The sequence below is a fragment of the Felis catus genome, chromosome D1, assembly GCF_018350175.1.
Source record: "Felis catus isolate Fca126 chromosome D1, F.catus_Fca126_mat1.0, whole genome shotgun sequence".
NCBI classification, from domain to species: domain Eukaryota; kingdom Metazoa; phylum Chordata; class Mammalia; order Carnivora; family Felidae; genus Felis; species Felis catus.
In genome coordinates, this window is record NC_058377.1 from 39,229,174 (window position 1) to 39,244,422 (window position 15,249).

Genomic DNA, 15,249 nt, shown 5'->3' on the forward strand with positions numbered 1-15,249 from the left:
AGATCATCACTTCTGAATCTTGCAAGACACACACCTGGGGGGATGGATGCACAGACCAAATGTACATTTGTGCCAAATGTTGAATGATCAAATATTAAAGTCAGGATTTAGTAAAGCCAGGGTCAAATCCATTTACTGGCCATAATTCCCAAAGGAACTTTTGGGAGGCAAAGATTGCAGGGAAATTTCACTTTCAAGCAGTTTAATTATCTTAAAAATATATTATTGGTTTTCAGTATTGAAACTTTCAAAAGCTGATGTTATACTGCAACAAAACTCCTTAGCACTGTCAGCTGCTAAATTCACTCCTGCTAGCCCAAAATTGCATACTTGTGATTCTGCGCAGTCACCTGAGGTCAGTGGGAGGGAGAGAGGGTTGGCTGTTAGGGTTTGGCTGTTAGGGTTTGGACTCAGGGGAAGATGACACTGCCCCCCAAGCCACCGTGCTCTCCCTCCACTCTGACAGTCACCGGTGAGGTCAAGGCTCAGTCCCCCTGTGGCCTGTGGCTGCAACTTCGGTTGATGGTGGTGATGACAGTCACACCTGACGGATGAATGCTGTGCCCTGCTTGGAATAGGATGCCTTCCGAATATTTTAGGAAGCCCATTTAAGATTATCATCCTCCCCGAATTGCCACTTCTAATATTCTTCTTGCACCCGCCACTTAACGTACTCACCGAGGAAAACGTACTGCAACACTGAATCAAGAAATGTGGCAAGGGAGATGAGGGCGGTCTGACTTCCATCTGCAGCGCAGCCTGCACTGCCCTCACACTCCTTTCGGCACCTCCATCGACCTCCACCTGCACACCAGGGCCTGCACGGCAGGGACTTTAGCCCCTGGTGTGGATTTGGGCCTTGAATTGGAAACCACCGCTTGTTTAATCCCGCGGCATATCAATATGTATGAAGTGTCTTCACCCTCATGCTGAGTCTCAGTGTCAGCTGCTCTGGGGGACACTTGCCTTCCTCCGGGGGCCCCCACCCAGGCTCATGCCACCCTATTCACAGAGGACCATCTCAACCACCCTCCAGTCTAGGGGAAACCTGTCCGTCCAGCTGTACTCACATGATGCAGACGAGAGCGAAGCTCGCCCGCGTGAAAACAAGGTGCTGGCGTGCATTAATCTGAATAGCTACGATAAAACGTGCCCTGGTTGCAAGTGTGGGGAAAAAAACGTAATTCAGGGGCGCCTGGGTGGCGCAGTCGGTTGAGCGTCCGACTTCAGCCAGGTCACGATCTCGCGGTCCGGGAGTTCGAGCCCCGCGTCGGGCTCTGGGCTGATGGCTCAGAGCCTGGAGCCTGTTTCCGATTCTGTGTCTCCCTCTCTCTCTGCCCCTCCCCCGTTCATGCTCTGTCTCTCTCTGTCCCAAAAATAAATAAATGTAAAAAAAAAAAAAAAAAAAAAAAAAAAAGATAAAAAAAACGTAACTCGATACCTGGTGTTTGCACTCGCTTCTGTCACACTGCTCAGCAGCTGTGGAACTTCGTATTCAATCAGTGTTTTTAGCTGACCGTCCCCTACCCCATTCCGGTACACAATTATCCGTGCCGGCAAGCCATGGTTGTGCTTGTACCATTTGTTGAGAGCTCCTGCAGAATTTGTTGTCAGGAAGAAAAGAATGACTTGTCCAATGGCAACAAAGAACAAAATTCCCATGTAGTTCAATGTTTTAAGTTCATTATTTCCGACCACTGTAATATAGGGTAATACCTAATTTGAGTCGTGACTGCACTAATATAAAAATGGGTAACTTTAGGGCTAACATTTGGCATCTGCTATTTGAGGAATCATACTGGTTTCTGTGGCAAAACATATTCTTAAATTTAACATATCCCTTTAGTAAAATTTTAATATTTAATCAATAAATTAAGTCATGCAATAGATTAATTCCCAAAACCAAATTAATACTAATTTAGTTTCTTCAACTCTTCACATGCTATCAATGGATACAGACTGGATAATTTCATGTCATTTTCGTCTCCAATAAGCATAATTATGAAAACATAAGGAGAGGTCGTGGCTGATCTTCTGGAAGCATCTCTTACCATGGACTCACCCAATTTGATTCTAAGTTGCACTGACAATATGAACTCTGAAAACATTTCCACCCACTCCAACTAGAAATTGCCTAAAGAGCAGAGACCAGACAGTAACTCCTACTCAACAGAAACTTTTCACAACTACTTAAAAAAAGAACCAAGTTTTGAAGTGAGGGCAAAGTAATATAATAATTATTTTCATGTATATACTGTGCAACTGTTTTAGAAGAGTTCATCGTCCAGAAAATCCATTTGCGTTCAATAGAAGATGATCATATCTGTAAGGCCGTAACCAACACATACCAGCAAATTCAATTTTTTGGGAAAAAATACTTACACCCCTTTCCCAAACTTAATAGATGGGAAAATGAGGATCAGGAGACGGAGCGAATCACACAAGAAGTACTACAGGGAGTGGCAAAGCCAGATCCTGGCCAGGGCTGGGCAGGGCACGGGAGCCCCAGATATCTGTTCCCACTGTACCCCCACTGTGAATAGGCTCCCCTCCTTGTCTGCCTTCTTCCCCATCTTCTCCTGCGATGCCAGCCCTCATCTGCCAGCATTCCTATCCCCACCCCACAGGCTTCTTTCCTATTTCTAGACCTCACAGCACTCTGTCATAATCCCTGTCTCTCCAGGTAGATTCCTTTGGCCTTCACACTGCTTGCCAGAGCCACCAGCAGCTACAAACTCCCCTGCCTCTTAGAGGCTTTCTGTTTATCATACACAGATGACAAATGCAAATTCTACAGCATCTGTTAGCGTGGATCAGGATACAGCTTTGGGAATCTCCATCTGGGTGATGGTTGACTCAGGCAGGCTTTGGGGAGTCTGCTTCCACCATCTGGTCTGCTATAGGCACGTGGACTCTGGGGCCTGAAGGAATAGCGCTTGGGGCCCACCGCCACTGCTATACTTTTAGTACCGGTCATGAAGACTTTTAAGCAATCTGCAACATGGGTCGCCGTTCTCTGAAGGATACACCGAGAGAACCACCTAAAGCAAGAAAAGAAAAGAGAAGAATGTCCAACTTCAAAATGTCTACCATAAACGCGTTAGAATTAAATGAAGAAACAGAAAACAACCTAAGTGTCCATCAGCGGAAGAATGGGTGAAGAAAATGTGATGCTTCAGATGGCTGTTAGACACATGAAGGGATGCTCAACATCACTCATCAGCAGGGAAATACAAATCAAAACCACACTGAGATGTTACCTCACACCTGTCAGAATGGCTAACATTAACAACTCAGGAAACACAGATGTTGGCAAGGATGCGGAGAAAGGGAAACACTTTTCCACTTTTGGTGGGAATGCAAACCAGTGCAGCCACTCTGGAAAACAGTGTGGAGGTTCCACAAAAAATTAAAAATAGAATTACCCTACGACCCAGCAATTGCACTACTGGGTATTTGTTCAAAGGATGCAAAAATGTTGATTCAAAGGGGCACAAGCACCCCAATGTTTATAGCAGTGCTATCGACAATAGCCAAAGTATGGAAAGAGCCCAAATGCCCATCAACTGACGAATGGATAAAGAAGATGTAGCATATATATATACAATGGAATACTATTCAGTGATGAAAAAGAATGAAATCTTGCCATTTGCAACAGTGTGGATGGAACTAGAGTGTATTATGCTACACGAAATAAGTCAGAAAAAGACAGATATCATATGATTTCACTCTTATGTGGAATCTGAGAAACACAACAAATGAACATACAATGTTGTATGTCATTACACCTCAATCAAAATAAAAACAACTAGACATTATGAGCAAATTTAATGTTCATGAGCCTATATATGTTATACGATCATAACTATATTAAAAACCTCCCCTCCTCAAAAGAAATTTATCGATAAGAGAAACTAAAGCATAGTGCTGACATCAGACACGCTTGGGTTCAAATCCTGGTTGACATACTTATCAGCCATGTGACTTTGCTATGTCAACCTAAGTCTCAGTTTCCTCATCTGTACCAAGGAAACACACAAGATGGTAAGGTAGTTACTACCTCACAAGGTTGTTACAAAAATTAAATTAGATAATAAGCAATCATAAATAGAAACACTATATTATTATTATAAAGGAATTTATTAGTTTACCAAATTTACTTTCAAAATATTCAAAACTAGAGTGTATTACGCTAAGCAAAATAAGTCAGTCAGAGAAAGACAGGTATCATACAATTTCACTCATACGTGGAATTTAAGAAACAAAACAGCATAGGGGAAGGGAAGAAAAAATAAAATAAGAAACAGAGAGGAAGGCAAATCATAAGGGACAAATACAGAGAATAAACTGAGGGTTGCTGGAGGGGAGATGGGATGGGGATGGGCTAAGTGGGTGATGGGCCATTAAGAAGGGCACTTGCTGGGATGAGCCCTGGGCGTTATATGTAAGTCTTGAATCACTGGGTTCTAGCCCTGAAACAAATGCCACACTGTATTTTAACTAAAATTTAAATTAATTGATTAAAATTAAATAAATAAATGGAATCACATTGTAAAAAAACAAAAAACAACAACAAATAAACAAAAAAATATTCAAAGTTTTCTCAAGCATAAAGTTCCACTTCCATAGGAGAGGCTTTTGGACTTGAAATCTGAACATGATTAACTTATTTAAATTTCAGAAGAAGTTCTATTGTTAAAGACATTAAGTAAACAAAAGTACTTGCAAAATGAAGATCATGACTTTGTGCAAGTGCGCATCAACATTATTATATATGCCAATAATGACACAATTAGGAATGTGGCTAACAAACTGGAAGTCCTTTTCCTGCTTGATTAACACATTAATGTGTCACATTAAGTGACACATGGAACAGGGATCTCACACAACCTGGAATGAAGTCACAGGCACACTGCTACTTATCCTATTTCTCACCAGCCCAAATATATACCTGACCACAGGCTTAATGGAGTAAATCAAATAGCCTAAGTCCAGGAATAAAATATGGTGCAAACAGTTCCTATAGCCTCAAAACACATTGCTTAGTTACATATAATAAAACAATTCTAGGAACTACAATTAAATAGATACTATGAGTCAGTATTTAACGCATTATCCCCAAACCTGCTTATGTTTTCAGCAGCTGTGTGAACAACTACATCAACTGCCTTCAAGTGTTAATAACAACAAGCATGTATTGAGCGTCTGCTATGGGAGGCTATGTTTTAAGCATTTTATCCTATGTAACTTCCATAAATACCCTATGAAATAGGCATCATCTGGGAATGCAAGCTGGTGCAGCCACTCTGGAAAACAGTATGGAGCTTCCTCAAAAAACTAAAAATAGAACTACCCTACGACCCAGCAATTACACTACTAGGCATTTATCCACGGGATACAGGTGTGCTGTTTCCAAGGGCCACATGCACCCCCATGTTTATAGCAGCACTATCAACAACAGCCAAAGTATGAAAAGGGCCCAAATGTCCATCAATGGACGAACGGACAAAGAAGATGTAGTATATATATACAGTGGAGTATTACTCGGCAATCAGAAAGGATGCAATCTTGCCATTTGCAACTACGTGGATGGAACTGGAGGGTATTATGCTAAGTGAAATTAGTCAGTCAGAGAAAGACAAAAATCATATGACTTCACTCATATGGGACTTTAAGAGACAAAACAGATGGACATAAGGGAAGGGAAACAAAAATAATATAAAAACAGCGAGGGGGACAAAACAAAAGAGACTCATAAATATGGAGAACCAACTGAGGGTTGTTGGAGGGGTTGTGGGAGGGGGTATGGGATAAATGGGAAAGGGGCACTAAGGAATCTACTCCTGAAAAATCATTGTTGTGCTGTATTCTAAATAATTTGGATGTAAATTTTAAAAAATTAAAAAAAAAAAGAAATAGGCATCATCTTCATGCCCATTTTACATGAGACCACAGCTAAGTCACGGCAACATTAAATAGCCAGATGTCATACACAGAATAAGTGGCAGATCAGGACACAGAAGCAAGCAATCAGATTCCAAAGCTTGCTGCTGGATATAAGTTCCTAGCACAGTACCTAATACAGTGCACACGTACAGAAAATAAGTACATGAAAATTTCTATCATCCATCGTTTGAGGAAGCTGCCTGGCATACGAGTATTAGCTTGTCCTAATGTGTGTATAAACATAGTTTTTTTCATAAGGCTACACATTATCTTAATATTATCAATCACACTTTATATGTAAGTATAATTTATGACTAAAATGTTCATATTTTTCAAATGAGGGAAGAAGACAAACTGTTTCCTGCTGCGTGGTTTTTAGTTAAACCGCAAACAATAATTATGGAATATGTTGGGGTAATTGTAAAAGTACCTGGTGATTCCGGGGTTAATGCTGGCCACAAATCCAACCACCACCATTCCTTTGCTGACTTCGTCTTTACAGGCATCGATACCGACCACCATCAGGGACTTTAACTGTAAAAGTAAATTTTTCATGATTTAATAAAATGGGACATCATTTCCCCAAATGATGACTTCATATGAAGTTTTGAAAAAAACTGTCCCTGGTTACTAAATTAAGTTAAGCTATATGGCAGGGAGATCAAGGTCCAGATGAAGCAGATCATTAAAACAGAAACCAAAGAGACTTGAAGATGGAGGGATGGGGTGGGGTGGGGGGCTTGATGGCTCAGTTGGTTGAGCATCCAACTCTTGGTTTCAGCTCAGGTCACGATCTCATAGTTCATAGGTCTGAGCCTCCTGTTGGGCTCTGTGCTGACAGTACAGAGCCTGCATGGGATTCTCTGTCTCCCTCTCTCTCTGTCCCTCCCCCTCTAGCTCTGTCTCTCAAAATAAAGAAATCGACTTAAAAAAAAAAAAAAAAGATGGAGGGATGAATATGGTACCTAATTTGCTTAAGAGACTCACTGGAGTGCAAAATAGCTACCATCCTTTGTGGAGGTGGACAAGTGCCCTTAGTGTGGCTCAAGAGATTCTGGGAAAGTGATCAGTCATTTATCCCTGGCTTCTGGGCTGGTGCGATCTGAAGAGGAAGTCCACTCCCTATTGTTCAGATGTCTAAGGGATCCTAGTTGCCACTGGCCATGAGCCTCCAGGGAGGCAGCTGGGGCTCAGCGAACACATCCTGGTTATGGAAATGGAAGGGAGTGGACGACATCCCCTCATTTCTCACCACCTCACTTCCTCCCCCAGTGGACGAGGATTTTCTTAGTTCCCACCACAGTTCAAAATCATAGCTCTGCCGGTTCCCCAAGCTGTGGGGAGGCCCCCCTCCAGGGTGCAGGGCTACTCTGAGAGCTAGTGCGCTGCAAAGAGTAGGTAGAAGTAGAGGCCAGAGGGCACAGATTTTACGTGGCAGCGGGAAGCTCCAGATCAAGCCACCCCGCAAGCCTGTGCCAACCTAGATTCTCTTTCATGAAACATTCTGTTATCAGCTTACTCAAAGCTCCTGGAGAACAGGAGCCTCACCTCACCTTCTGGACGGTGTCTTGTGTCATGCCACAACCCAGAGCGGACAAATAACAAACCCACCACACAAAACAAATACCTCTGGAATCATGTGAAAAGGTCTCATACTCTGATTTCATTTTTCAATTAATAAATGGACTGATTACTGAAAGACTGACAGACTGCTCACAGGGATCTCCACAGCCCACAGTTCGCCTCCGAGTTTACAGGCCATTTGCATGGCAATCTTGGTGGCGACACTCATCATCATCCCCTGTTTATTCAAGGTCCGAGTGAGCACACACTGGCTGGGTACTGGGCAGAACGAGTTCAAATAGTTTTTAATGGTATCATAGTAGTTCTTCTGATTAGAAGGTAGGATACACATTACCTAAAAGGAAAAAAAAAAAAGAAGAGAAAAAAGTCAATTTACTTATGTTTAGAAGTAGCTTTAAAGTAAAGTAGCTTTTAAGTAGCTTTAAAAAAAATGATCAGCATGGAGCTTATTTGGGATTCTCTCTGTCTCTCTCTCTCTGCCCCTCCCCAACTCTCTCTAAATAAATAAATAAATAAATAAATAAACAAACAAGAATTTTAAAAAAATAAACACATGGGTTCTCTAAACATCTTGCCTCCAAGTTCCCAAGAAACAAATATTAAAATGCCTACAGTTGTGTTAAATGGCCTTTAACCACTGACAATCCCATTTGAAATGCCTTTTTATCGGCCATCGGCTCTGCAGTCCCGCTCCAAACCCCCCAGCCCCCCACCCGCTGGCTTTCCCTTCCTCCTATCTCTTCTGATTTGATTGTTAGGCTCCTCAAATTCCCTCCTAACCTAGGTCTTACTCCAGCTCCCTCCCGCCCCCTGTTGGCTTTTCCTGTGGCTCTCCAGCCCTCATCCCACCATCCCTCTCCCATCCTTGCCCACAGATAGGCCAAGTGCAGGATTAGCTTACAGGGTGGTCTCCTTCCCAGCAGGTACTAGACAACCAAAATAAAAGAAACCAACCACAATTGTTTTGTTTACTGTGACCTGAGAATAAGGCTATGGGGGGGGAGGGAAAATAAGGAGAAGGAAGTTTCAGGTCCTCAGGTATTTTTAAATTCCACCCATCTCTGCCAGCACCTCTGTTTCTTAGCAGGTATTTCCCTCGGAAGGGCTTCTCCTGGCCTGTTTCCATCTCCTTTCCACCCTTTATTCTCTACCTTCAACACCTACCAAATTTATACAAAAAACAGGCACTGTCATCATCAGCAGAGAACAAATAGATTTTTCACCTATAGATCTGTTCAAAATCATAATGTGAAGGGCCAAAATTACTTACACTTAAGTACATAAAATAGGGAAATGTATCTTAGGGGGTCTTCCTGCTTTCCATCCTATGAATTTGGAGCCAAGCGAGGTAGGCATCAGACCAAGGCAGTGGTTGAACAGGGATGGGGGCCGAAAGAAGGTGAGAGACAAGTGAGACTGGTTGCTTACAAGGGGACAAGGATGTGAAGTGATAAGTGGAGGGTAACAGGGGCCACACTCCCCTTATCAGAGAAGGGAGGTACAAATATGGCAATGGAGAATGTTTTCCTGCGGTGTTGGGACTGGAACTGGAAGTGTGAACACGTTTTCAATATATACATAGACAGACATGGTAGTAACATAGATGTAAGGGTGCATGCATAACCTTTTGAGCAACACAGGTTTAAGCTATGCAAGTCCACTTATATGCAGATTTTTTAATAAACATAATACAGTACTGTAAATGTATTTCCTCTTCCTTATGATTTTCTTAATAACATTGTGTTTTCTCTAGCTTACTTTTGTGTGAGAGTACAGTATATAGTACATAAAATACAAAAATATGTGTTAATTGACTATGTTATAAGGCTTCCAATCAACAATAGGTTATTAGGAGTTAAGTTTTGTGGGAGTCAAAAGTCACATGGGGATTTTGGACTGTGCAGAGAGTCTGCACCCCTAAACCCCACATTGTTCAAGGATCAGCAGTGTTTGAGTATACGTATGTAGACACACGCGTACACAATATTCCTAACTTTGCCCATGGAGAAAGTCTGGGGGCAGTGACACCCCACTAACAAATAAGCACACCCAGCTGCCCAGATTTTGATTTTTTTAAATGTTTATTTTTGTGAGAGAGGGAGAGAGAGTGTTGAGTGGGGGAGGAACAGAGAGAAGGACAGACAGAACTCGAAGCAGGCTCCAGCCTCCATGATGTTAGCACAGAGGTCAAAGCAGGGCTCAAACTCACAAACTGAGAGATCATGACCTAAGCTATAGTCAGATACTTAACCAACTGAGCCACCCAGGCACCCCCCAGATTTTGATTTCTAAATACTGTTCTCTACCAAAAGTAATCATGGCTCGTTGGAGAAATACCTAATTCCAGAGCCAGGCAGCAAAATTTCAAAATTAACCTGAAATACCTTATTGTGCCAGATGGTAAGGAAGTGCCCCCCAAACAATGGGGACATGTCAAAAAGTCACGGAAGCCAACCTGAATGAGTCTCCAATCAACAAAATCGCGAACAATTTGGGCATCAAAATAAATAATATTGGTAATCGACTATCAGCTGGTAAATAAAAGAGGAAACCATGAATCCATAACTGATAAAAATAAATGAACAAAAAAATGGGGAGAAGAGAAAGTTCTTCCTTATAACATAAGGCTACCCACTAAATGTAGAAGGCATACAAAGCTGCATACTAATTAAATTAAGTTAATAAACACATACATAAATAAAATAGTAATAATAAAAAAAGACAAGAATTATCAATGGATTCTAAAACTAGAGGTAAAAGTTTGATGAGAAACAGGATATTTACATAGTCTCAAAGTGTCTCCCTGCAAAACACCAGACCCAAAACACCTGCTTCACAAAGAAAGGAGTAAATGTACAGTGGAGAAACCTGGCAGATACCTTAATTAACGGAGTACCTCCTGGTAGGATGCATTAAGAACACAGAATCATTGCTGTGATAATCCCGCCAAAAGTACATAATCAGAATTTAATTATAAGGAAACATCAGACAAACCCAAATTGGGGATATTATATAAAGTGATTCATCTATACCCTTCAAAATTGGAAAGTCATCGAAAACTGGGGAACTGTTCCAAACTGAAGGAGAGTCTTAAAGAGACAGGACAACTAAATGCAATGCATTAGATCCTTTCACTGGAGAAGACATTTTGGGGACTAATGGAGAAACGTGAATGGAGTCTGTGGATTAGCTGGTCTTACTGTTTCTCGATTTGGATGGTTGTCCTATGGTTCTGTAGGAGAGTGACCTTGTTTGTAGAGAATACGCACTGAAGGGCAATGGGGCATCAAGTCTGTAACCTACTCTCAAATGGTTCAGGAAAAAAGATGGTAGGTAGATAGGTAGGTAGGTAGGTAAGTAGATAGGTAGGTAGATAGATAGATAGATAGATAGGGGATGGCAGGCAGGAGGGAAGGAAGGAACGAAACAATGAAGCAAATATAATAAAATGTCAACAACTGGGGAATCTGGATGAAGGGTATCTGGGAGTTCTTTGTACTCTTCTTGCAATGTTTCTGTTAAGTTTTATTTTATTTTTAAGAAAAAAAAAAGACGCTCAGGGTTAGAATTCCCTTTGTTTAATATAACATCCTTATGGGCCTTTTTTGTGTCTGACTAAAAGAGGAACAGAGACGGCTACGTTGCTCTACAGGAGATGGGGACCGGCATGCTGGGGCCCAGAAGCATGAGCGAGGTAAGTAAGAGACACTGCCGTGCGGTGGGAGGCTGAGGCCTGGGAGAAGAGAAATGGTTGAGAGAGCCTTAAGAGCAAGGATGTCAATTGTAACTCGTCTGGGACGTTGGGGTGTGCCGTAACCTTGCCTCGGACGCAAACCCTCTGCATAGTCAGCTGCACAGGGGCACACACACAGGACACTTTGGGAAATGAGAGAGCTGTGGAAACGGATGCAGTGCAGGGGGAGACGGCACTCAGGAAAGGGGGCAAGAATTCAGAGGAAGCAGCCGTGGGTGGCATGGAAAAACCTAAGCCCTCCAAGAGTCTGCCAAAAAACTGGAGACAGCCCTGGGTACCCAGCATTTATGGGGTAAGATGGGAGTCACTTTATCTTAAATCTTAAATAAAAGATGGCCCCCAACAAGTTAAAAATATGTAGACATCCAAGAGACTGAGATAGGGGTAAAAACGAGTATTTAAAAATTAATATTAGAAATATGAAAAGGAAATAAAATATTGATTAAAATGCTAACATTAGTCCTTTCTTGGGTTCTTGGGGAAATGCACAGCAATTTGCAAACATACCATGGGAGAAGATGCTCACATTCATTCTTTCAAGGAAAGAAGACTGTTAGATATAAGGAAAAAATAAAAATTATACATCAAAACCAAAATTATCCTATACTTACCAACTGAACATCAGGATTAACGTGTTTCTGTACAGCGCTGAAGAAAGCAGCTGGATCTTCTTGTGCTTTTATGCTACATGAAAAGATTCGTTTGGAGAATACGTAATTCCGTTTTCAGAAGCACATAACATGCACAGTCAAAAGTACTCCAAACAGAATTTTATAATCCCACTACAAGATACGCCAGAAATATGTGATAATCATTTTTATTAGCCTAAAAATAGTTTGGTGGAAAATGCAATGTCCTCAATTATATGTAACCCCTACAATTAATAATTCTGTTTTTCCAAAATGAGGTTGAAAGTGAACTTTTGACATCACAAGTCTCAATACCAAGCATCTGAAGCTGGTTTGAGTTGAATTGGGATTAAGATTTCTCTAACACTGGGGTGCGTGGGTAGCTCAGTCAGTTAAGTGTCTGACTCTTGGTTTAGGCTCAGGTCATGATCGCAAGGTTCATGAGTTCAAGCCCCGAGTTGGGCTACGCGCTGACAGTGCGGAACCTGCTTGGGATTCTCTCTCCCTCTCTCTCTGCCACCCCCCTCTGAATAAATAAACTTAAAAAAAAAATTTCTCTAATACAAAATCCCCATGAGAACTTTAAAATAAAAGTCTCAAAAATCATCAGATTAATGAGACCAAGATATTCAGCTAATCAAAATGATTCAGATTGAAAGATTTTTCTTTCAGTGACAGCTTGCTTGGAGCCTGGAATATTTAGCCTGCCTCAACCAATTAGTCAGCAAGTACTTAACTGTTCTGTGTTTACCTTAGGGGCCAGACGCTACAGAAATAATTCCCACACAGACGACTTCACAGCTTTGGTTTCTTTATGTAGAATCCGCTTCTGATATGTATAAATAATTGGAGTGTCCTAATGCCCAGTGGCCTTTTCAGACTTGCCCAGTAGGTGGCGGGACGGCTGTTTCCTGATCACTGATTCTAACTGAGCTACAGGAATGGCCTGCAGCTCTGTAAAAACAACTAAATGTTTCTGACTTTTCCAGTTCGATCTCTTGCATGCAGACTCTGCGACCACCCTACTGTCCATTCTTTCTAAACTCATCAGGCAAATGTTTCAGATGGGAGAAACCATGCATATAAAAAAATCTAACAGGTAAATGGATACTTCATGGGAAAGAGAAAAAAGGATGGAATAAAATACGGGCTTTCAGATAAAACAGGCTAAGAACAGAACGTGGCAAGGGCTTGTTCATGGAATTCATGTAAGAAAGAAGACTGTGATGTCATCCCCGGGTCTGTGACTGTGGCTTCTTTCATTAATCTTTTCCTGCTTCATTAGCTCATGGGTTAAGAGAAATTAGAGCAGGTGAAACTCAAACCAGGTGATTTGTTAACAGATGTGATAAGACGAGAATTCTAAACTACAGTGTAAAGTGAGAGCTGGTTGTAAAATGAGCATGGCTTTCAACAATGCTTGTACAGTTGATGTAATTAATTAGTAACCATGTGTTTAAAGAATAACTTCCCACCTTGCCAATTAGGCCACTGCACCTCCACTATAACAACAACAAAATGAAGTATGCATTCCTCCTTATGAAGCATATCAAGCTCAATAAAATGAGGCAGGAGCAATTTAATTGCTTTTCTAAAGCAAAGAGTATCCAATTTTGAGTGTGATTGTGTATATGGGGATCCCTTACTAAACTGGAAGCAATTTATTTATCTTTGTCATCCCCAGCAACTGGCATAGTATCTAATAGCAGATACTCAATAAATGTTCAAAGGCTAACTGCCCCTGGTTTTATCAGAACACTATCTAAATAATCTTATACTACGGTTAACAGAATCAGGAAAGGTTATTTTAGATCTATTTTTACATTAAATTTTAAAGCGTAAAGTCTATCACATAAGTCAGGAAATGCAACTTTCATTTTTCAATACCCTGTTTGCCGTTAAGGTTTATAAATAACTGATATGAAAGAATTAAGGAGAAAAAGTTAATGGATTTATGCCCCAACCAGTACTGAAAAGATTTGGAGATAATGAGACTATTGCCTAAGAACTATGAAAACAGTTTTACAAAGACCAATATAAAATATATTTTAACTATAAAAACTTAATCACTGCAAAATCTATCTACTTAGAACTATTTTTTTGGTAATTTGTATTAGGAAACTTTACTGAGATAAAGCTTTTGTAGCTACATGAGCCATTATTTCTGATCTTCTAACCAAGCCCAATTAATATACCAAAAAAAGTTGGCATGACTTTCTGTGTATTCTCACATTTTGGGGTAGTCCACATTAAATCCCATGGAACTTCCAACTCTTCTCAAGCAGTGCAGAAAGTTCTCAGTCACATATTCAGCTCTGTTGCTACACAGAATCAACCATTTATTCAAAGACTGTGCACTTAAAATCTTGCAATTTCGCATATCCTTGGACCAATCAGCTGCAGACGCAGGTTGACACTGAAAAAAATAATGATCATGAAAGGGTTGAACTCATTTACTCGGAAAGCGATTGAATAAAGACAGCACGAAGATGGTTGTTCCAAGTTTGTCCTAGGAGAGCTATTTAGTACCACTTGCTATTCACAGACTGCACATCTGGACAGATTACACAGACTTCCTGGAAGTGGAGGCATCTGATCATCCCCCCATACCCCCCCGCCGGGTCGGCCACTCCCCGGCTGCAGATCAGAAGGCAAGGCCCTTTACCTCACGGACTTCTGCTGTGTGCAAAGAAAGGTGTGTGGTTCAAGGATCTCTTGGCTCCCTTCCAGCTCTAGGATGGGTGCCCTTTAATGGGAATCCCTAAGCAAACGGGCTGTCTGATTCAGTCTCTTTAGGCATAATGCTACCTCAAATAGAAACGCTGACAAATGCTACTCCAGGTCACTACACTGTAACTCACACACGCTACAGGGTAGCTAAGAGTGTATTTTATGCTAGAAGTAGCTATGTCTAGGAGCAAAGATGAGGCCAGGGCACAGGCTCCTTTCTCACTCTTGGATGGTTCCCCAGGTGACTGGAAAACTCAGCTCCCGGCACTGAAGAGGGGAGACTTTAGACTGGTCACTAGCCTTCTGCTTATATCCACAGACCGTAAATGAATGGAAATGTCTTTGGTATAGTGAGCTAGGAAGAGCCAGTTAGAATTTAAAAGGATCACCCTGAATCAAATCCCTTGCTATTCAGTATTGCCTTGTAACAACATGGCTACTTCCTGAGAGCTTGTTAGAAACGCAGAGCTCTTGGGAGACCTGGGTGGCTCAGTCAGTTAAGCATCTGACTTAGGCTCAGGTCATGATCTCACAGTTCATGGGTTCAAGCCCCATGTCAGACTCTGCGCTGACAGCTCAGAGCCTGGAGCCTGCTTCGGATTCTGT

At 41.5% G+C, this 15,249-nt stretch overlaps 1 protein-coding gene across 2 annotated transcripts in view; it reads right to left on the reverse strand.

Moving 5' to 3' along the window:
• PIWIL4 (piwi like RNA-mediated gene silencing 4) overlaps positions 1-15,249 on the reverse strand; it is a 45,836-nt gene that overhangs the window by 2,476 nt on the left and 28,111 nt on the right. The window contains exons 12-17 of one of the 2 annotated variants that reach the window (XM_019811619.2): positions 14,145-14,329; positions 11,896-11,968; positions 7,664-7,864; positions 6,377-6,480; positions 2,971-3,041; positions 1,442-1,595 (exon numbers count right to left, since the gene is read on the reverse strand). In XM_019811619.2, coding sequence (XP_019667178.2) covers positions 1,442-1,595; positions 2,971-3,041; positions 6,377-6,480; positions 7,664-7,864; positions 11,896-11,968; positions 14,145-14,329 — 788 coding nt within the window. The remainder of the gene's footprint in view (positions 1-1,441; positions 1,596-2,970; positions 3,042-6,376; positions 6,481-7,663; positions 7,865-11,895; positions 11,969-14,144; positions 14,330-15,249) is intronic. The other variant, XM_019811620.3, reaches the window with a different exon arrangement.